This window comes from Pseudophryne corroboree, chromosome 3 (genome assembly GCF_028390025.1).
Source record: "Pseudophryne corroboree isolate aPseCor3 chromosome 3, aPseCor3.hap2, whole genome shotgun sequence".
NCBI classification, from domain to species: Eukaryota; Metazoa; Chordata; class Amphibia; order Anura; family Myobatrachidae; genus Pseudophryne; species Pseudophryne corroboree.
Window position 1 is genome coordinate 708114424 of NC_086446.1, and position 24572 is coordinate 708138995.

General features: G+C 46.3%; 1 protein-coding gene across 1 annotated transcript in view; it reads right to left on the reverse strand.

Annotated features, from left to right (window-relative positions):
* LOC135056663 (alpha-2-macroglobulin-like) overlaps positions 1-24572 on the reverse strand; it is a 516386-nt gene that overhangs the window by 368747 nt on the left and 123067 nt on the right. Inside the window, exon 12 of the mRNA XM_063962107.1 lies at positions 22870-23085. Coding sequence (XP_063818177.1) covers positions 22870-23085 — 216 coding nt within the window. The remainder of the gene's footprint in view (positions 1-22869; positions 23086-24572) is intronic.

A 24572-nucleotide genomic window follows, 5' to 3' on the forward strand; every position in this document is an offset into this window, starting at 1 on the left:
GCTGTGTGCTGAGGAGATAGGCCCCGCCCCTTTTTCGGCGGGCTCGTCTCCCGCTCTTTAGTGGATTCTGGCAGGGGTTAAATATCTCCATATAGCCCCCGGAGGCTATATGTGAGGTATTTTTAGCCAAAAAAGGTTTTCATTTGCCTCCCAGGGCGCCCCCCTCCCAGCGCCCTGCACCCTCAGTGACTGCCGTGTGAAGTGTGCTGAGAGGAAAATGGCGCACAGCTGCAGTGCTGTGCGCTACCTTAAGAAGACTGAGGAGTCTTCTGCCGCCGATTCTGGACCTCTTCTCGTTTCAGCATCTGCAAGGGGGCCGGCGGCGAGGCTCCGGTGACCATCCAGGCTGTACCTGTGATCGTCCCTCTGGAGCTAATGTCCAGTAGCCAAGAAGCCAATCCATCCTGCACGCAGGTGAGTTCACTTCTTCTCCCCTAAGTCCCTCGTTGCAGTGATCCTGTTGCCAGCAGGACTCACTGTAAAATAAAAAACCTAAGCTAAACTTTTCTAAGCAGCTCTTTAGGAGAGCCACCTAGATTGCACCCTTCTCGGCCGGGCACAAAAATCTAACTGAGGCTTGGAGGAGGGTCATAGGGGGAGGAGCCAGTACACACCACCTGATCGTAAAGCTTTACTTTTTGTGCCCTGTCTCCTGCGGAGCCGCTATTCCCCATGGTCCTTTCAGGAACCCCAGCATCCACTAGGACGATAGAGAAAAATTGATTCATAAAAATTACACTGCAAAACGTCACTTCTAGTCACCAAAAGTTCTGTGTATACCACATAACACCTGTTCCTAATATTCACATGGAACCTCTGGATGTAGCAAATGGACGATATACATTGTTTAGGACTGATAGCGCAGTCCAAAGTATGGTAATAGTGTCTCCAACGCTGGAGGATTAACAGTCCCAAAACTTGTAAATTCAAAGAGGGGTCCTCACCATGAATACGGTGGCTTTGTTGGAAATCCGATCCTTTACAGCAAATAGACTCAGAGGCAAATGAAATAAAAATATTTTACTTTTTTAATATTTAAAAAATAATTAATTAAAATCAACCGGAGTGTAAATGCTGGAACAAACGTGGAGTGTCTTGATTTCCGGTCTGTGAACCGCAATAATTGACCTATACCCTGCAATTGGATCTGTTTCCAACTTGCTGGACACAGGTGGAGTCACGGGATCATGGTCTGTGACACACCACCTGTACTCCATAGTTCCCGGACCGCATCACATCATTTCCTGTGGGCTGGAGAAGAAGTCACATGACCTAAGTCCATGACCCGCAGTCTGCGTTCCACAGTGTATAAGTCGCGCAAAGACATTTCCGGTGGGCTGGACGAGATCACATACCGTGCTGCCCCATTGGTAATATACTACAGCCTTTACTTCCGGAGTTGTGGAATGCATACCTGGTCATGTGATCTAATATAATACAAATATAATCACATGAATCAGCAAATTACTGTATTACTGTCCGAATTTAGAAACACATTTAGCAAAAATTTATCAGAAACAATTAGGTCTGTTCCAATTTGCTGGACACAGGTGGAGTTATGGGACTATAGTCCGTGACACACCACCTGCACTCCACAGTTCCCGGAACATGTTGCGTCATATACTGGGAGCTGGAAACAAAATCACATGACCTAAGTCCATGACCCACAGTCTGCAAATCGCGTAACATCATTTCCGGTGGGCTGGGCCAAATCACATCCCATGCTGCCCCATTGGTAATATACTGCAGCCTTTACTTCCGGAGTTGTGGAATGCATACCTGGTCATGTGATCTAATATAATACAAATAGAATCACATGAATCAGCAAATTACTGTATTACTGTCCGAATTTAGAAACACATTTAGCAAAAATTTATCAGAAACAATTAGGTCTGTTCCAATTTGCTGGACACAGGTGGAGTTATGGGACTATAGTCCGTGACACACCACCTGCACTCCACAGTTCCCGGAACATGTTGCGTCATATACTGGGAGCTGGAAACAAAATCACATGACCTAAGTCCATGACCCACAGTCTGCAAATCGCGTAACATCATTTCCGGTGGGCTGGGCCAGATCACATCCCATGCTGCCCCATTGGTAATATACTGCAGCCTTTACTTCCGGGATTGTGGAACGCATACTTGTTCATGTGGTCTAATACAATACAAATAAGGTCACATTAGCCAGCAAATTACTGTATTACTGTCAGAACTTAGAAACACATATAACAATAATTTATCAATAGAATATTTGGAATCGACTAAAATAGTAGATATTCAAATCACATTTTTTCTCTATATAATACAATAAACTAGAACTTTTAGTCAATTAATCTCTACAACCAGACACTAAGGGAGTAATTCTGAGTTGATCGCAGCAGCAAGTTTGTTAGCAATTGGGCAAAACCATGTGCACTGCAGGGGGGGCAGATATAACATTTGCAGAGAGAGTTAGATATGGGTGGGTTATTTCGTTTCTGTGCAGGGTAAATACTGGCTGCATTATTTTTACACTGCAATTTAGATTTCAGTTTGAATACACCCCACCCAAATCTAACTCTCTCTGTTCATGTTATATCTGTCCCCCCTGCAGTGCACATGGTTTTGCCCAACTGCTAACAAATTTGCTGCTGCGATCAACTCAGAATTAGGCCCTAAAACTATAATCTACATACATAATGACTTTTAATCACCTTATATCAGTGATTATGGTAACTATAACAAAAAAGTTGACAAATGACGGATAACACAAAAGATCTAGATAGCCACCTAAAGAGATCTTATTGGGTGGAATTGATTACTTATGTTATCAAAAAGAGGAAGGAGATAGGTCCAACCGGAGGCGCTTTAATAAATACATTTTGTTATATGACACATTTTTATTCCACTGACTCATTCAGACCTGCTGGGAATATACTGTTCATCTTAAACATCCAAAATACCTCTTGTTTACACAATTTTTTATAATGGTCGCCCCCTCTTGTCGTTTTTGGAATAAATTCCAAACCTAACACTTTCAAACATCTTGGGTTTCCATTATGATGACTTTCGTAGTGTTTGGACACACTTTGTGTTTGGATTTTATTCAATATGTTCCTGCGGTGTTCGAGAAATCTCGTTTTAAGTGGACGGTTGTTCTTCCCACATACTTTAAGTTACACCCACAAACCAGCATATAAACTAGATATGAAGTTTGGCAATTTATATAACTCTTTATTTCATATGGTTTCTCTCCACCTTCCAAATTAACTTTTAGCGTGCGGTCTGCTGTGTAATTACAGACTAAGCATCTATTCTTCCCACACTTAAAGAATCCCTTTATTTGAGTAAGCCAATTGGTTTTCTTCAATGTTATATTATCCACATTCTCTTCAGTATTCTTAAGGAGACTAGGTGCTAACATATCCTTAAGTGACTTGTTTCTCCGAAAAATAGGTTCCTTTGGGAGGATATTAAACAATACACTATCTTGTTTCAAGATGTTACAGTTTTTAGATACAATTTCTCTAACGTCAGAATGGCAACTATTATACGTTGAGATAAAAGACATATTATCAAAATCTTTATTTTTGTATATTGTATTTATTTTCTTTTTAGATAGATCAAAAAGTTGTTCTCTGTCTATGGGGTATATGCAATTCACGGCGAATCGCGGCAAATTATCGCCGTTTTTTAATTCGACACAATTCGACAGGTGAATTCCGGCAGGTGGCTGCCGAAATTCACCATATTCAATGAAAAACGGATTCGACAGTCCCGCGGGCGAAAAACAGGCGATTTGCCGGATTTTGCCGCGAATTAAAAAAACGGGAAAAAACTGGAAAAACCCGGAAAAAAATGGCGTGGGGTCCCCCCTCCAAAGCATAACCAGCCCCGGGCTCTTCGAGCTGGTCCTGGTTCTAAAAATGCGGGGTAAAAATTGACAGGGGATCCCCCGTATTTTTAAAACCAGCACCGGGCTCTGCACCTGATGCTGGTGCAAAAAATACGGGGGACAAAAAGAGTAGGGGTCCCCCATATTTTATACACCAGCATCGGGCTCCACTAGCTGGACAGATAATGCCACTGCCGGGGGTCACTTTTATACAGCGCCCTGCGGCCGTGGCATTAAATATCCAACTAGTCACCCCTGGCCGGGGTACCCTGGGGGAGTGGGGACCCCTTCAATCAAGGGTCCCCCCCCCAGCCACTCAAGGGCCAGGGGTGAAGCCCGAGGCTGTCCCCCCCATCCAATGGCTGCGGATGGGAGGCTGATAGCCTTGAGTAAAATGACAAGAATATTGTTTTTTCCAGTAGTACTACAAGTCCCAGCAAGCCTCCCCGCAAGCTGGTACTTGGAGAACCACAAGTACCAGCATGCGGGAGAAAAATGGGCCCGCTGGTACCTGTAGTACTACTGGAAAAAAAATACCTAAATAAAAACAGGACACACACACCTTGAGAGTAAAACTTTATTACACACCTGCCAACACACACATACTTACCTATGTTGACACGCCGACTGCCACAGTCTCTGACGATCCGGGGTACCTGTGAAAAAAATTATACTCACCTCAATCCAGTGTCCGGGAGATAATCCACGTACTTGTTAACAAAAAAAAACCGAACACCCGTACCATGCCGGACTGAAAGGGGTCCCATGCTTACACATCAGACCCCTTTCCCAGAATGCCGGGACACCACGTGACTCCTGTCACTGAGGTCCCTTCAGCCAATCAGGAAGCGCTAGTTCCGTGGCGCTCACCTGATTGGCTGTGCGCTGTCTGTGCTGTCAGACAGCGCATCGCAAAGCCTCTCCATTACTTGCAATGGTGGGAACTTTGCCATCTGCGGGGGGCTACCCGCGGTCAGCCGCTGACCGGCGGGTGACCTCACCGCTAGCCGCAAAGTTCCCACCATTGAATATAATGAAGGGCACTGTGCGATGCGCTGTCTGAGTTCAGACAGCGCACAGCCAATCAGGTGAGCGCAACGAAGTTGCGCTTCCTGATTGGCTTTAGAGACCTTTCTGTGACAGCTGTCACTGAGAGGTCTGTCTGCATTCGGGGATAGGGGTCCCATGTGTCAACATGGGACCCCTTTCAGTCCGTTGGTCGGGTGTCCGGTTTTTTATTTTGCCAAGTACGTGGATTTATCTCTGGACCATGGCTGAGGTGAGTATATTTATCTTTTATTTTCAAGTGCCCCTGGATTCTACTTGGAGAAGAGGCCCGATGTCGGCGTGTGAACATAGGTAAGTATGTGTGTGTCGACGTATGAAATAAAGTTTTACTTTCACGGTGTCTGTCTCCTGTTTTTATTTGGGTATTTTTTTTCCAGTAGTACTACAGGTACCAGCGGGCCCGTTTTTCTCCCGCATGCTGGTACTTGTGGTTCTCCAAGTACCAGCTTGCGGGGGAGGCTTGCTGGAACTTGTAGTACTACTGGAAAAAACAATATTCTTGTCATTTTACTCAAGGCTATCAGCCTCCCATCCGCAGCCATTGGATGGGGGGGACAGCCTCGGACTTCACCTTGGGTGGCTGGGGGGGGGGACCCCTTGATTGAAGGGGTCCCCACTCCCCCAGGGTACCCCGGCCAGGGGTGACTAGTTGGATATTTAATGCCACGGCCGCAGGGCACTGTATAAAAGTGACCCCCGGCTGTGGCATTATCTGTCCAGCTAGTGGAGCCCGATGCTGGTGTAAAAAATACGGGGGACCCCTACTCTTTTTGTCCCCCGTATTTTTTGCACCAGCATCAGGCGTAGAGCCCGGTGCTGGTTTTAAAAATACGGGGGAACCCCTGTCAATTTTTTTCCCGCATTTTTAGAACCAGGACCAGCTCGAAGAGCCCGAGGCTGGTTATGCTTAGGAGGGGGGACCCCACGCCATTTTTTTCAGGGATTTTACCATTCCATCCCAAAAAAAATATTTTTAAAAATATATAAATAATACTTGTGCCTCCAAAAAAGACAAACCAAGTACCTAATCCCTTCTAATATAAATAGATATGATATTACCAAGAAAAAAAAACACAAAAAAAACATGTTTTAAATTTTTTTTATTAGTTTCACCCTCCAAAGTGTTGCGGATTGACAATTACGAATTTACTGTCTAAAAGCACTGTTGTCGAATTTCCAAACTTCCATTGAATAGACTTTGGTCGAATTGCAGCATGTGTATCATTGCAAAAAAGTCGAATTTGGCAAAAGTCGAATTTCAAAAAGTCGAATTTTGAAAGTCCGTTTTTTTGTCGGAAAGTACTGAATTGCATTGTCTAATTTTTTTTTGGGGCGAAAAATTCCAGAAATTCGACAATTTCGGGAATTCAACCGCAATTGCATATACCCCTATGTCTTTCACCTCTTTCAAAGCCTTCTGTGCTAAATGGTCAGGATAACCTCTGGCTAGGAAGGAGTCAAGCATTATTGCTGCTTGTTGATCAAATGAAGTTATGTCAGAACAATTCCTCCTCAAACGGAGTAGCTGTCCTTTCGGGGTACTTTTCTTCCATGGTAAATGATGCGCACTATTAAAATGCAAATAGGCATTGGTGCCTATATCTTTTATATAATTACAGGTGGAAATCTTATTATCTTTAACTATCACAGTAACATCAAAATAGTTAATACGGGAAGTGCTAAATGAATGAGTGAATGTGAGATTGTAGGAATTTTGATTAAAGTAAGTCACAAAAGATTGAGCGGAAGTGCCAAATGAAAAAGAAATCAACAGTATAACAGCCATAGAGGACCAGGTGCGTGCCAAATTCAACCCCCCCCCCACGAGTTAGTCCTCGACCGCCCCATGTAGAGGTTGGTATAACTAGGCACGAACCTGGTCCCAATGGCCGTGCCCATCACCTGTAAATAAAATGTGTCCATAAATAAGAAATAATTGTGTTTTAAAATAAAAGATATGGACTTCAAAATAAACTGTTTGTGTTCCTCTCCGAGGTCACCATCCGCTTGTAATCGATTGGCAATTGTACGTACTCCCAAAACATGAGGGATATTCGAAGATAAACTTTGTACATCCAATGTAAGGAAAGCATATGATTCTTTCCTTTCTAGTTCTTTTAACATAATAAGGAAATGGGTGGTATCCTTAATATGTGACCTCAGAGAAGAAACACGTGGCTGAAGAAATGAATCAACATTAAAGGATAAATTGGACGTGAGGGAATTAATACAGGAAATAATAGGATGACCTTTGTGTAAACAAGAGGTGTTTTGGATGTTTAAGATGAACAGTATATTCCCAGCTGGTCTTAATGAGTCAGTGGAATTAAATTGTGTCATATAACAAAATGTATTTATTAAAACGCCTCCGGTGGGACCTATCTCCTTCCTCTTTTTGATAATATAAGTAATCAATTCCACCCAATAAGATCTCTTTGGGTGGCTATCTAGATCTTTCGTGTTATCCGTCATTTGTCAACTTTTTTGTTATAGTTACCATAATCACTGATATAAGGTGATTCAAAGTCATTATGTATGTAGATTATAGTTTCAGTGTCTGGTTGTAGAGATTAATTGACTAAAAGTTCTAGTTTATTGTATTATATAGAGAAAAAAATATGATTTGAAATATCTACTATTTTAGTCGATTCCAAATATTCTATTGATAAATTATTGTTATATGTGTTTCTAAGTTCTGACAGTAATACAGTAATTTGCTGGCTCATTTGACCTTATTTGTATTGTATTAGACCACATGACCAAGTATGCGTTCCACAATCCCGGAAGTAAAGGCTGCAGTATATTACCAATGGGGCAGTATGGGATGTGATCTGGCCCAACCCACCGGAAAATAAGATTTTACTCACCGGTAAATCTATTTCTCATAGTCCGTAGTGGATGCTGGGACTCCGTAAGGACCATGGGGAATAGCGGCTCCGCAGGAGACTGCGCACAACTAAAGAAAGCTTTAGGACTACCTGGTGTGCACTGGCTCCTCCCACTATGACCCTCCTCCAGACCTCAGTTAGGATACTGTGCCCGGAAGAGCTGACACCATAAGGAAGGATTTTGAATCCCGGGTAAGACTCATACCAGCCACACCAATCACACCGTATAACTCGTGATACTATACCCAGTTAACAGTATGAAATATAACTGAGCCTCTCAACAGATGGCTCAACAATAACCCTTTAGTTAGGCAATAACTATAAACAAGTATTGCAGACAATCCACACTTGGGATGGGCGCCCAGCATCCACTACGGACTACGAGAAATAGATTTACCGGTGAGTAAAATCTTATTTTCTCTGACGTCCTAAGTGGATGCTGGGACTCAGTAAGGACCATGGGGATTATACCAAAGCTCCCAAACGGGCGGGAGAGTGCGGATGACTCTGCAGCACCGAATGAGCAAACTCTAGGTCCTCCTCAGCCAGGGTATCAAACTTGTAGATGCAAAAATGTTTGAACCCGACCAAGTAACAGCTCGGCAAATTTGTAAAGCCGAGACCCCTCAGGCAGCCGCCCAAGAAGAGCCCACTTTCCTCGTGGAATGGGCTTTTACAGATTTAGGGTGCGGCAGTCCAGCCGCAGAATGTGCAAGTTGAATCGTGCTACAGATCCAGCGAGCAATAGTCTGCTTAGAAGCAGGAGCACCCAGCTTGTTGGGTGCATACAGGATAAATAGCGAGTCAGTTTTCCTGACTCCAGCCGTCCTGGAAACATATACTTTTCAGGGCCCTGACTATGTCCAGTAACTTGGAATCCTCCAAGTCCCAAGTAGCCGCAGGCACCACAATAGGTTGGTTCACATGAAAATCTGATACCACCTTAGGAAGGAATTGGGAACGAGTCCTCAATTCCGCCTTATCCATATAAAAAAACAGATAAGGGCTTTTGCATGACAAAGCCGCCAATTCTGATACACGCCTGGCCGACGCCAACAGCATGACCACTTTCCACGTGAGGTATTGCAGCTCCACGGATTTAAGTGGCTCAACCCAATGCGACTTCAGGAAATCCAACACCACGTTGCGATCCCACGGTGCCACTGGAGGCACAAACGGGGGCTGACTATGCAGCACTCCCTTAACAAAAGTCTGAACTTCAGGCAGTGAAGCCAGTTCTATTTTGGAAGAAAATCGATAGAGCCGAAATCTGGACCTTAATGGAACTCAATTTTAGGCCCATAGTCACCCCTGACTGTAGGAAGTGCACAAATCGACCTAGCTGAAATTCCTCCTTTGGGGCCTTCCTGGCCTCACAGCACACAAAATATTTCCGCCATATGCGGTGATAATGTTTTGCGTTCACTTCTTTCCTAGCTTTAATTAGCGTAGGGATAACTTCCTCCGGAATGCCCTTTTCCTTCAGGATCCGGCGTTCAACCGCCATGCCGTCAAACGCAGCCGCGGTACGTCTTGGAACAGACAGGCCCCCTGCTGCAGCAGGTCCTGTCTGAGCGGCAGAGGCCATGGGTCCTCTGAGATCATTTCTTGGAGTTCTGGGTACCAAGCTCTTCTTGGCCAATCCGGAACAATGAGTATAGTTCTTACTCCTCTCCTTCTTATTATTCTCATTTCCCTGGGTAAGAGAGGCAGAGAAGGGAACACATACACCGACTGGTACACCCACGGTGTTACCAGAGCGTCCACAGCTATCGCCTGAGAGTCCCTTGACCTGGCGCAATATCTTTGTAGCTTTTTTTGAGGCGGGACGCCATCATGTCCACCTGTGGCCTTTCCCAACGGTGTACAATCATTTGGAAGACTTCTGGATGAAGTACCCACTCTCCCGGGTGGAGGTCGTGTCTGCTGAGAAAGTCTGCTTCCCAGTTGTCCACTCCGGGAATGAACACTGCTGACAGTGCTAACACATGATCGGAGAATCCTTGTGGCTTCTGCCATCGCCATCCTGCTTCTTGTGCCGCCCTGTCGGCTTACATGAGCGACCGCCGTGATGTTGTCTGACTGGATCAGCACCGGCCGGTGTTGAAGCAGGGGCCTAGCCTGACTTAGGGCATTGTAAATGGCCCTTAGTTCCAGAATATTTATGTGTAGGGAAGTCTCCTGACTTTTCCATAGTCCTTGGATGTTTCTTCCCTGTGTGACTGCCCCTCAGCCTCGAAGGCTGGCATCCGTGGTCACCAGGACCCAGTCCTGTATGCCGAATCTGCGGCCCCCTAGAAGATGAGCACTCTGCAGCCACCACAACAGCGACACCCTGGCCCTTGGAGACAGGGTTATCCGCCGATGCATCTGAAGATGCGACCCGGACCCCTTGTCCAACAGATCCCACTGGAAGATCCTTGCATGGGACCTGGCGAATGGAATTTTTTCGTAAGAAGCTACCATCTTTCCCAGGGCTCGCGTGAATTGCCGCCAGTACTACCTCCCGTTCTCCGAGGGCAGCAGGCAAGTCTGATGTGAGGTAACGGCGAGGGGGAGTCGCCTCGAACTCCAGCCTGTATCCCTGTGATACTACTTGCAGAACCTAGGGATCCACCTGTGGGCAAGCCCACTGGTCCCTGAAGTTCCCGAGACGCGCCCCCACCGCACCTGTCTCCACCTGTGGAGCCCCAGCGTCATGCGGTGGACTCAGAGGAAGCGGGGGAAGATTTTTGATCCTGGGAACTGGCTGTCTGGTGCAGCTTTTTCCTTCTTCCCTTGTCTCTGTGCAGAAAGGAAGCGCCTTTGACCCGCTTGCTTTTCTGAAGCCGAAAGGACTGTACCTGAAAATACGGTGCTTTCTTAGGCTGTGAGGAAACCTGAGGTAAAAAAATTTCTTCCCAGCTGTTGCTGTGGATACGAGGTCCCAGAGACCATCCCCAAACAATTCCTCACCCTTATAAGGCAGAATCTCCATGTGCCTTTTAAAGGCAGCATCACCTGTCCACTGCCGGGTCTCTAATACCCTCCTGGCAGAATGGACATTGCATTAATTCTGGATGCCAGCCGGCAAATATCCCTCTGTGCATCCTTCATATATAAGACGACGTCTTTAATATGCTCTATATTAGCAAAATATTATCCCTGTCTAGGGTATTAATATTATCTGACAGGGTATCAGACCACGCTGCAGCAGCACTATTTATGCTGAGGCAAATGCAGGTCTCAGTATAGTACCTGAGTGTGTATATACAGACTTCAGGATAGCCTCCTGCTTTTTATCAGCAGACTCCTTCAAAGTGGCCGTATCCCAAGACGGCAGTGCCACCTTTTTTGACAAACGTGTGAGCGCCTTATCCACCCTAGGGGATATCTCCCAACGTGACCTATCCTCTGGCGGGAAAGGGTACGCCAGCAGTAACCTTTTAGAAATTACCATTTTCTTATCGGGGGAACCCACGCTCTTTACACACTTCATTCACTCATCTGATGGGGAAACAAAACACTGGCTGCTTTTTCTCCCCAAACATAAAACCCCTTTTATGTGGTACATGGGTTCATGTCAGAAATGTGTAACACATTTTTCATTGCCGAGATCATGCAACGGATGTTCCTAGTGGATTGTGTATATGTCTTAACCTCGTCGACACTGGAGTCAGACTCCGTGCCGACATCTGTGTCTGCCATCTGAGGTAACGTGCGTGTTTTGAGCCCCTGATGGCCTTTGAGACGCCTGGGCAGGCGCGGGCTGAGAAGCCGGCTGTCCCACAGCTGTTACGTCATCCAGCCTTTTATTTAAGGAGTTGACACTGTCGGTTAATACCTTCCACCTATCCATCCACTCTGATGTCGGCCCCACAGGGGGCGACATCCCATTTATCGGCCTCTGCTCCGCCTCCACGTAACCTTCCTCATCCAACATGTCGACACAGCCGTACCGACACACCGCACACACACAGGGAATGCTCTGACTGAGGACAGGACCCCACAAAATCCTTTGGGGAGACAGAGAGAGAGTATGCCAGCACACACCAGAGCGCTATATAATGCAGGGATTAACACTATAACTGAGTGATTTTTCCCCTAATAGCTGCTTGTATACACATATTGCGCCTAAATTTAGTGCCCCCCCTCTCTTTTTAACCCTTTGAGCCTGAAAACTACAGGGGAGAGCCTGGGGAGCTGTCTTCCAGCTGCACTGTGAAGAAAAAATGGTGCCAGTGTGCTGAGGGAGATAGCCCCGCCCCTTTTTCGGCTGACTTTTCTCCCGCTTTTTTTATGGATTCTGGCAGGGGTAATTTATCACATATATAGCCCTGGGAGTATATATTGTGATGATTTGCCAGCCAAGGTGTATTATATTGCCCTCAGGGCGCCCCCCCCCCAGCGCCCTGCACCCATCAGTGACCAGTGTGAGGTGTGCATGAGGAGCAATGGCGCACAGCTGCAGTGCTGTGCGCTACCTTGTTGAAGACAGAAGTCTTCTGCCGCCGATTTTCCGGAACACTTCTTGCTTCTGGCTCTGTAAGGGGGCCGGCGGCGCGGCTCCGGGACCGAACATCGAGGTCGGGTCCTGTGGTCGATCCCTCTGGAGCTAATGGTGTCCAGTAGCCTAAGAAGCCCAAGCTACCACCAGTTAGGTAGGTTCGCTTCTTCTCCCCTTAGTCCCTCGCTGCAGTGAGTCTGTTGCCAGCAGATTTCACTGTAAAATAAAAAACCTAAAATATACTTTCTTTCTAGGAGCTCAGGAGAGCCCCTAGTGTGCATCCAGCTCAGCCAGGCACAAGATTCTAACTGAGGTCTGGAGGAGGGTCATAGTGGGAGGAGCCAGTGCACACCAGGTAGTCCTAAAGCTTTCTTTAGTTGTGCCCAGTCTCCTGCGGAGCCGCTATTCCCCATGGTCCTTACGGAGTCCCAGCATCCACTTAGGACGTCAGAGAAATGATGTTACGCAATTTGCACACTGTGGAAAGCAGACTGTGGGTCATGGACTTAGGTCATGTGATTTTGTTTCCAGCTCCCAGGAAATGACGCGACACGGTCCGGGAACTGTGGAGTGGAGGTGGTGTGTCACGGACTATAGTCCCGTAACTCCACCTGTGTCCAGCAAATTGGAACAGACCTAATTGCTTCTGATAAATTATTGCTAAATGTGTTTCTAAATTCGGACAGTAATACAGTAATTTGCTGATTCATGTGATTCTATTTGTATTATATTAGATCACATGACCAAGTATGCGTTCCACAACTCCGGAAGTAAAGGCTGTAGTATATTACCAATGGGGCAGCACGGGATGTAATCTCGCTCAGCCCACCAGAAATGTCTTTTGCGCGACTTATACACTGTGGAACGCAGACTGCGGGTCATGGACTTAGGTCATGTGACTTCTTCTCCAGCCCACAGGAAATTATGTGATGAGGTCCGGGAACTATGGAGTACAGGTGGTGTGTCACAGACCATGATCCCATGAGTCCACCTGTGTCCAGCAAGTTGGAAACAGATCCAATAGCAGGGTATAGGTCAATTATTGCGGTTCACGGACCGGAAATCAAGATACTCCACGTGTGTTCCAGCATTTACACTCCGGTTGATTTTAATTAATTATTTTTTAAATATTAAAAAAGTAAAATATTTTTATTTAATTTGCCTCTGAGTCTATTCATAACAAATGTATAGATAGGAAAGTATTGTTTTGCTCAATTTAACAATGTAAGTGATGGATTGTCTGAACATGTGTTGGTAATGGAGTTATTAACTTAGGTATAAATACACTGCCAGCTCAGACCACAAGTCACCTTTGAAAAAGCAGCAGTACCAACTGCGAAACGCATCAGATGTGGGCTTCTTTGTCACCTCAAGTCCACTGAAAAGACCGGTCATCGCCTGAACCACCACTGGACCTACAATTAACCATCGTGGACTTTATTTGCTGTAAAGGATCGGATTTCCAACAAAGCCACCTCATTCATGGTGAGGACCCCTCTTTGAATTTACACGTTTTGGGACTATTAATCCTCCAGCAGTGCAGACACTATTACCGTACCTGACACTGAGCTGTCAGTCCTAAGCAACGTATATCGTCCATTTGCTACATCCAGAGGTTCCTGTCACAACTGAGGGCCTGAGCTGATGGGAGGCAGCCTCAGTTGTAGGGGCTGAGATGTACCGGAACCTGGGAGGTTGTATCAGACCCCTGGACATGTAAGTAACATGAATAATAACTGCCCGAAGGCGTGACCACGACAACTTGGATAAAAGTCAATGATGTTTATTATGACAACTCCGCAACACAGCAGCAGTAAAAGAAAACGTAAAAGTCAGCAAAGAATAAATACAGTTCCTGAGAACTACAGGATGGCAGGAGCCACAGGGCACTGGTAGTGTGAGATAGTTCTTATGATCTTCTAGATGGAAAGTCCTTACCAGGCCCGACTGTAGCAATGGAGATAACCCAGGATTGTGCCAGCTGGTGTTCCAGGAAAAGCTGGGTTGCTGAAGGTAAAACAGCTGCTGTGGATACTGGCTGGAACCAGACTGCTGTTAGCACGGAGTGGATACTGGCTGGAACCAGTTAAATAATAAATGAACTTGGGAGCGATGAAATATGAACTGAAATGTAGAACTTGAAAGCGGAGAAATAATAATACCGGTGGAGAGTGGTAAAGTGTAGAAAGGACACCGGCCCTTTAAGGGAAGCTGTACTCTGCTGGAAGCTGAGCTGGAAGCAGGTAATGTTGTAGCTGGAAACAGATGAATCCACGATGGATTGGAGAGTCAGGCTACACCGCAGGTGGAATGCTGGTGCGGGTCTCTATGGTGGAAGTCTTGAGACAGGAGCTGGAACCTGGAAGACAATCACAGGAGAGAGACAAACAGGAACTAGGTTTGACAACCAAAGCACTGACGTCTTCCTTGCTCAGGCACAGCTTACTTATACCTGCAGCAAGGAAGGGGTTGGCTAGGCAATTATGCAAATCAACAATACAGACAGCAGATTGGTGGAAATGATCAGATGACAGAATCCAAGATGGCTGCGCCCATGCAGACACTTGGAGGGAAGTTTGGTTTGTAATCCATGTGGTCTGGGAAACAGTAATGGCGGCGCCGGCCACCGGAGACAGGAGACGCCAGGCTGATAGATGCACATTTAACCACGCGGGCACAGCGGAGGCCGCGGCTGATGAAAACACCACTCTGACACTCTGCATGTGGAAACTCAGGAACAGCGGGATCCGGTCCTGGAACGCTGAGCCCGCCTTAGGAGGCATCTGAAGGGTAAGTAATGGCGTCCAGATACCCGGATCGTGACAGCACCCCCCCCTTTAGGAGTGGCCCCAGGACACTTCTTAGGTTTTAAAGGAAACTTTGCGTGGAAATTTCGGACCAAGGCAGGAGCATGGACGTCAGAGGCATTGGTCCAAGAGCGTTCTTCGGGACCATAGCCCTTCCAGTCAATGAGATACTGAAGTTGACCGTAACGGTGACGTGAGTCCAGGATCTTGGCCACTTCATACTCAACGCCTCGTTGAGTTTGGACTTTCGGAGTTGGTGGAAGTGAGGAATGAAACCGATTCAAGATTAGCGGTTTCAACAGGGAAACATGGAATGTCCTGGGTATTTTTAAGAAGGGAGGTAACTGGAGTCTGTAAGCAACAGGATTGATGACTTGATCAATTTTAAAAGGACCGATGTAGCGAGGTGCAAACTTCATACTGGGAACTCTTAACCTCAAATTCTTCGTGGATAACCATACCCGATCACCCACCTTGAGAGCAGGAACTGCTCGACGCTTCTTATCCGCAAACTTCTTGTACCTGAACGATGCCTTGAGCAGAGCTGATCGTACGCTCTTCCAGATATTGGCAAACTGATGCAAGGTGATATCCACTGCGGGAACAGAAGTTGCTGGAAGCGGTTGGAACTCAGGGACTTTAGGGTGGAATCCAAAGTTGGTGAAGAATGGTGTTGAAGAAGATGAAGAATGATACTGGTTGTTATGACAGAACTCGGCCCAGGGAAGTAATTGAACCCAGTCATCTTGAGAGGAGGACACATAGATGCGGAGGAAGGCCTCCAAGTCCTGATTCACCCTCTCAGTTTGACCATTGGTCTGAGGATGGTAAGCCGTGGAAAACTTTAACTTGACTTGGAGGACTTGACATAAACTTCGCCAGAATTTGGCTGTGAATTGAACTCCTCGATCTGAGATAATTTCTTCTGGAAGACCGTGGAGTCGGAAGATCTCTTGTATGAATACTTGAGCCAACTTGGAAGCTGACGGAAGACCGGTGAGAGGAATGAAGTGTGCCATCTTGGTGAACCGGTCAACTACCACCCAGATGGTATTGAACTTGTTGCACATGGGCAAATCTGTAATAAAATCCATCGACAAATGGGTCCATGGTCGACGGGGAACAGATAGTGGAACCAGTTGCCCCGCAGGCGACTGGCGGGATACTTTATGTTGAGCACACTTTGGGCAAGATGCAATAAACTCCAAAACGTCCTTTTTCAGAGTTGGCCACCAATAGGACCTAGAGATAAACTCCAGGGTTTTTTGGATACCTGTATGTCCGGCAAAACGGGAAGCATGGGCCCAATGCATGAGCTTCTTCCTTAGTGTCGGCTTCACAAAACTTTTCCCTGATGGGGGCGTAGAGTCCATCCCTACCGTGGAGAATGCCAACGGATTTATAATAGGATGCTTGTCTGAAGACTCTGACTCATTTTCTTGCTCCCATGAGCGGGAAAGGGCATCGGCCTTGCGATTCTGAGAGCCCGGACAGAACTGGAGTTTAAAGTCGAACCTGGAAAAGAAAAGTGCCCATCTGGCCTGACGAGGGTTGAGACATTGTGCGCCTTTTAGATATAGAAGGTTCTTGTGGTCTGTAAGGATGGTGATTGAATGAGAAGCTCCCTCCAACAGATATCTCCACTCCTCTAGAGCGAGCTTGATGGCTAGCAACTCCTGGTCGCCAATGGCATAGTTGCGCTCCGCTGGGGAGAACTTCCGTGAGAAGAAACTGCAAGGATGTAAATGACCATCTTTAGCCCTCTGAGATAACACCGCTCCTACTCCAACGGAGGAGGCATCCACCTCTAAGATGAAAGGAGAGTCGACGTCAGGCTGTTTCAGGACAGGTGCAGAGATGAACCTCTGTTTTAAAAGATGAAAAGCTTGCATGGCTTCTTCAGACCACTTGGACGGGTTAGCACCCTTCTTGGTGAAAGCAGTAATAGGCGCCACAATGGTGGAAAAGTCTCGTATAAACTTTCGGTAATAATTGGCGAACCCTAAGAACCTCTGGACCCCTTTGAGGGTTAAGGGTACCGGCCAATTCTGGATTGCTTGTAGTTTCTCAGGATCCATCTCTAGTCCGGAACCGGACACAATGTACCCTAGAAACGGAATGGACTTGACTTCAAAGACGCATTTCTCTAATTTGCAGTAGAGATGATTGACACGGAGACGGGACAGAACCTCCTTTACCAAGAAACGATGTTCCTCTAAATCGTTGGCAAAAATGAGGATATCATCTAGATAGACCACGACATGACGGTATAGAATGTCTCTGAAGATCTCATTGACGAAATGCTGGAAGACAGCTGGAGCATTGCTCAATCCGAAGGGCATGACGAGGTACTCATAATGTCCGTCACGGGTGTTAAATGCGGTCTTCCACTCGTCACCCTCACGGATCCGGATGAGATTGTATGCACCTCTAAGGTCCAGCTTTGTAAAGATGGTAGCTCCGCTAACTCTGTCAAAGAGCTCAGTAATCAGGGGTAAAGGATAGCGGTTCTTGATGGTAATGTCGTTCAAACCTCTGTAGTCGATGCACGGCCGCAGACCACCATCTTTCTTCTTTACAAAAAAGAAGCCTGCGCCGGCTGGAGAAGAAGAAGGTCGAATGAACCCCTTTGCTAGGTTCTCTTTAATGTATTCCTCCATAGAATGCGTCTCGGGGAGAGACAACGGATAAGTTCGGCCTCGAGGTGGAACCTTCCCTGGAACGAGATCAATCGGGCAGTCCCATTCTCTATGAGGAGGAAGGATATCAGCAGAAGCTTTACTGAACACATCCGTGAAATCTTGATATGGAGGAGGTGGAACATCAGACGACCTGGGGGAGGAAGAACAGACAGGCAACACTTTAAACAAACATGTCTTAGTACAGGAGGAACCCCATGCCAGGATTTGCGTAGTCGTCCAATCAATTGTAGGATTGTGAAGACGGAGCCATGGAAGGCCCAGGACCACAGGATGTGTGGCTCTTGGAATCACTAAAAGTGAAATAAGTTCGGAATGAAGAACTCCCACTCTCAGACGAACTGGTAGAGTCCTTAGAGAAATAACTGTATCAAAAATTTTACTGCCATCCACAGCAGTTAAGGAAAAGGACGAAGGAAGTCTCTCGGTGGGTAGGGACCACCGTTTAACATAGGCTTCGGTAATAAAGTTCCCAGCTGCTCCGGAATCCAGGAGGGCAATGACGTTCTGATAACGTTGAGCAACTTGAAGCGAGACTGGGAGGTTACAATCTTGAGGAGATGGAGAGGAGATCATTACTCCTAGCCGGCCCTCTCCTTGGCGAGCTAGGATTTGGAGTTTCCCGGACGTTTGGGACAGGCATTAATGGTGTGAGACGGAGCTGCACAATACAAACAGAGAAACTCGGAGAGACGTCTTCGGCGCTCAGCAGGAGTTAAACGGGAACGGCCAATTTGCATGGGTTCATCTTTAGTTGGTGACAGTTGGCGAGGAGGAGGAGCAGAAGATTTTGGAGCAGATGATCTTCCACGCTCAGTTGCTCTCTCTCTGAAACGTAAGTCAGCTTTCGTACAAAGTGAGATTAACTCATCTAACTTGGAGGGTAAGTCTCTGGTAGCTAACTCATCTTTAATACGCTCGGATAAACCATGCCAGAATGCAGCATACAGGGCCTCGTCGTTCCATGCCAGTTCGGATGCCAGGATCTGGAACTGTATAAGATATTGTCCTACAGTACGTGATCCCTGGCGTAAACGGAGAATCTCAGACGAAGCTGAAGTTACCCGGCCTGGCTCGTCGAAGATGCGCCTGAATGTTGACACGAATGCAGTGTAAGAAGATAGCAGGGTGTCGGACCTCTCCCATAACGGTGATGCCCAATCAAGGGCTGAGCCACTGAGAAGAGAAATAATGTAGGCAATTTTTGTACGGTCACTGGGGAAATTGCCAGGTTGTAGCTCAAACTGAATCTCACACTGTTTGAGAAATCCCCTGCAGAATCTTGGAGATCCGTCAAATTTTGCTGGCGTTGGAAGATGAAGACGTGGAGCAGAAATGGGTAAGGTGGGTGGGGTTATAGCTGGAGTCACTGTGGTTGACGCACCAGACGCGCCTGATCCACGGAGAGTTGTCTGAATCCCATCCAGCCGAGTAGAGAGATCCTGGAGACAGCGGATGATGTGGCCCTGTGCAGCCTCCTGATGTTCTAGTCGGGCTGCCAGTTCTTGCATCGGCCTGGCCGCTTGATCCTGGTCTCCGGCTGGATTCATTAGGTCAGTGCTTACTGTCACAACTGAGGGCCTGAGCTGACGGGAGGCAGCCTCAGTTGTAGGGGCTGAGATGTACCGGAACCTGGGAGGTTGTATCAGACCCCTGGACATGTAAGTAACATGAATAATAACTGCCCGAAGGCGTGACCACGACAACTTGGATAAAAGTCAATGATGTTTATTATGACAACTCCGCAACACAGCAGCAGTAAAAGAAAACGTAAAAGTCAGCAAAGAATAAATACAGTTCCTGAGAACTACAGGATGGCAGGAGCCACAGGGCACTGGTAGTGTGAGATAGTTCTTATGATCTTCTAGATGGAAAGTCCTTACCAGGCCCGACTGTAGCAATGGAGATAACCCAGGATTGTGCCAGCTGGTGTTCCAGGAAAAGCTGGGTTGCTGAAGGTAAAACAGCTGCTGTGGATACTGGCTGGAACCAGACTGCTGTTAGCACGGAGTGGATACTGGCTGGAACCAGTTAAATAATAAATGAACTTGGGAGCGATGAAATATGAACTGAAATGTAGAACTTGAGAGCGGAGAAATAATAATACCGGTGGAGAGTGGTAAAGTGTAGAAAGGACACCGGCCCTTTAAGGGAAGCTGTACTCTGCTGGAAGCTGAGCTGGAAGCAGGTAATGTTGTAGCTGGAAACAGATGAATCCACGATGGATTGGAGAGTCAGGCTACACCGCAGGTGGAATGCTGGTGCGGGTCTCTATGGTGGAAGTCTTGAGACAGGAGCTGGAACCTGGAAGACAATCACAGGAGAGAGACAAACAGGAACTAGGTTTGACAACCAAAGCACTGACGTCTTCCTTGCTCAGGCACAGCTTACTTATACCTGCAGCAAGGAAGGGGTTGGCTAGGCAATTATGCAAATCAACAATACAGACAGCAGATTGGTGGAAATGATCAGATGACAGAATCCAAGATGGCTGCGCCCATGCAGACACTTGGAGGGAAGTTTGGTTTGTAATCCATGTGGTCTGGGAAACAGTAATGGCGGCGCCGGCCACCGGAGACAGGAGACGCCAGGCTGATAGATGCACATTTAACCACGCGGGCACAGCGGAGGCCGCGGCTGATGAAAACACCACTCTGACACTCTGCATGTGGAAACTCAGGAACAGCGGGATCCGGTCCTGGAACGCTGAGCCCGCCTTAGGAGGCATCTGAAGGGTAAGTAATGGCGTCCAGATACCCGGATCGTGACAGTTCCATGTGAATATTAGGAACAGGTGTTATGTTGTATACACAGAACTTATGGTGATTAGAAGCTACGTTTTGCAGTGTAATTTTTATGAATCAATTTTACTATTGTACTCACATGTATTGATTTTTAATTTGTATTATATATTAAATGTGTGTTTTATTAGACAATCCATCTATTCATTAGCGCTGTCTCATTTCCCCCTTGTTTCTGTATGCCTTTTTGTCTGTCTTTTATTACCCAGTCTTGTTTTATTTCTGTTCTAATACTGTTTTATTCCCAATTGTAAAGCGCATTTGAATATGCTAGCGTTATAGACGTAAATGTTATTAAATAAATAAACAAACAAGTAATAAATAGCAGGAAGAATCACAGGGTGATGTGCAATCACCTAACACCGATTACTGCTATCACAATTACATTATTAGTGAGCTAAGGTGACAGACACATTGAGCGGAATGGCGGTATAAGAGATTACAGTTTTGCTGCCCTTTTACCTTACCATAGGCGGATCCAGGTGGGCACTCGGGCCCGTGCCCCCCGTCGTTTTTGACTTCTTTTTTTTCAAAAGGAGAACAGCAGCAGCACTACTGCTATTTCCATCAGTCAGATTTGATAAAAGAGCTGGCAGGCACTAGGACCCGCCACGGCTCTAACAGCAAGTCCGTTTGGGCACCAATGGGGAGGCTGGAGCTGCAGCTCCAGCTTCCCCCTGCTCACACCGCATCCTACCTCCCCCACTGCCAGCCGACCAGAGTCCAGCCCAGGCGTGGGGTTCAAATGCCAGCATCGAGTAAGACTGTTACTTATGATAGCGCAGAAAGCTTCATTAGCCCTCACTGCACCGCACAGTTTCCTAGCGCTTCCTCCTCCACTTCCTTTACCACCATGCTAGGTGCAGTCAAACTCAGCTCAGCTTTGAGAAGGCGGCCCGTGTGATTGTGACAGGGCTGTCCTGCAAAAGTCTTATGCTGCTTGTTGGAGATCCAGCTGGCTGCTTCTGCTAATCAAAGATGGGCAGTTCGTGTCCTGCAGTCTGAGTCTCAGTGCAGTGCCCAAAACAAGGTATGCTGCACCTGCCACCACCAACTAAACACTATAATAATTATATTGTGCTGGGGTGCCTTCCAGGCTCTCATAACTAATGGAACAGGTGACCAACATTTCAAGCCCCAACCAGCCTTTTCATCAGGGTGAAACATTGGCAATAAACCAGCGCTCCTACAGCCAATCATTACCTGATGGCGTATTCTGTGAGGCAACGCCCCCTGTGATACCCCTTATCTGGGAGCACGCGTGCCTTAGGTGCATGTAAATATAACTATTACCGTTCCCCTATCATGGTACCCCCCCTTCCATTTTCTTCTGGACCCGCCCCTGTACCTTACTATACTTGGATGTGACTTGGCCAAAAATAGTTGTTATGGGCATATGTGTATACTTTGCTCTGGGGATATGTGTATTTTTTTTTCTTTTTATTGCATACTCTGTATGAAAATGCATATTGTACACAAAGGGGGTTATTCAACATTAACCCCAATGGTCGCATATGTGCAGAATGGGTCCTGCAATCTCAGTGCACGAACGTATCGCCTCTGCCTGATTGACAGGCAAAAAGCATCGCGGGGAGGGATGGGGGCGGGGAGCCGGCGCTCTGGAAAACGGGGGCATGTCACTCCCATTTTCTGGGAGTGGTGAGGCCAAGGACTGCGTCGCCAGATGCAGTTTCCTAGGTCTCGCAAGCCACCCTGCACCGGCAAAGCTGAGAAAGCTTAGGCTTATCTCAGATGCAATCACATCGCAAATGCAAGGAGGAGGTGGTATGCACCTCCTCCTGCATTTGCATTGCTAAGGGTTGCAATTGCAAAGCTGCTACAAACAGCTTTGCAATTGCAATCCTTAGAGAATTAGGCCCAAAAAACAGATATATTTCCAAATATAAATAATCCCCTAAATCTGTAAGCACCTAGCCCCAGTATAAATTTCCTATTTCACAACACAGCTTATTTTGACAACAATAAATTAAACAGCTAGTTTAAAAACTACTAGGGAACCAAAAGGGACAACATAAAAACTCTACACTGATATAAACAAACCCATGGTTGCAGTAATTGAAGCAGCAATGATAACCTTGGTGCCCCCATGCTGCACATATTGTAGAGTAAGTGGTTGGCATGTATTACATGTAAAAAAAAAAAATGACTACCATTTGAAGGCTACTTCAATAACCAATTATTGTACTACGGAGTTAGCTCCTTACCTACAGAAAGAATACTTACATAGTAGAAGAAAGTGAGATGATCAGAATTAGGATCCAGGCTGCTCCTTTTGATGTCATACAGCACATTCATTGACACGTCAGAGTCACAGTACACATAGTCTGAAAGTTGTTCTACATTCAGAAAGCTGTTACTCTCAGAGAAAAAGGGGACAAGCCATTTTTCGTTCTGTCCTTTTCTATAGACATCATCACCGTTGACTAATACAAATGTTACCTGGGGACACAACATAAGAGAGGAGTCAGACCACCTTTACAGTTTGGAGGTTTGATTTGATAATAAGTTGAAGTACTGTATTGTACTATAAGTTGTCTCTTTTTGCAATTGAAATATTATAATGTATATATATATATATATATATATATATATATATGTGTGTGAAGAGAGAGAACAAACCGCGCCAATATGCGATTGCCAATCAACACTAGTAGTTAGACCAAGACAATAATAGGTAAAAATAAATAAATAGATAATTATATACCTATACAAACTGCCTTGGAGGACACTCCCTTTAGTATAATAGGGCGTCTGCTACACCTTAAAAAATAAGCATTGGTAAAGTGCTTTATGGGTAATGTAGATAGGAAGGTGGATAAGGTGTTTCTAAGCGACCAATGGTGTCACATGAAGTTAGGGAGACCAAAAATATATAAAAATATTTTTACAATTTATTACAAAACACAACAATAAAAAACAATTATATTACCAAAACCGCAGATAAATGATTAATTAAAATCTTTGGAGCAGGCTAAAAATACAGAAAATTCATCCATAAAAGATAAAATATGGGGACCATAAACTGCATAAAATGACGGTAAGACAAGATAAAAAAGAACCATAAAACTGCTTAACTTGAGAGGATGGGTTAAGTCTGGTAAACCAACGCGTTTCGTCCTATCTGGACTTCATCATTGATAATATATTTTAAACTGACCTGTCTGGCCACTTCTCCCCCCTCTGATTACCGGGGCCTTGCAAAGCTGTTAGCGCACCTGGCTGCGACTGACAGGGAGCTGCGAGCAGTGGCGCTGAGAGGTGTGGGGGGGTATTCTTTATCAGAGCCCGGGCCTGTTAGAGGGTCCCAGCTGGGGCCAGGGTCCTGCTGCCCTCCCCTTCCCCATTGCACTGAGCCAAAGTGTAGGGAGAGAGAGAGAACTGACTGCTGCTGCAACAGCCTCTCTTCCCAGCTGAGCACTCACAAATATCTGCTGGGCTGGGGAGACAGATAGCTGCAGCAGAAGTCCTCTCTATCCCTGTGTGTGGGTGCAATCGTAATCGCACACCCCAACGCCTGCAGTTGCCCACCAGAATGGACACCAGCGTAACACCCCCCGCGTGGCGCGCGCAGCCACTTAAGGCACGTTTTTTTAGGTGAGGTCTGGTACACATCCGCCACATTGGCCACACACCCACCCTTTACTATGTGCCATCGGCGCCCTATCTGCGAGCGACATTGCAAGACCCATTCTGTGCCTGCGCAGACCCCTAAACATTGTATTTGTATGCAAACCATTGCATTTGCATACAAATATGAATTAGGCCCTATATTCCCTTGGATCATTGCATCGACAGTATCTAGGTCGACAATGTTTGGGTTGACCACTGTAGGTCGACAGGCACTAGGTCGACAGGGTTTGAAGGTCGACAGGGTTTCTAGGTCGACATGTTCTATGTCGACAGGTCAAAAGGTCGACAGGAGTTTT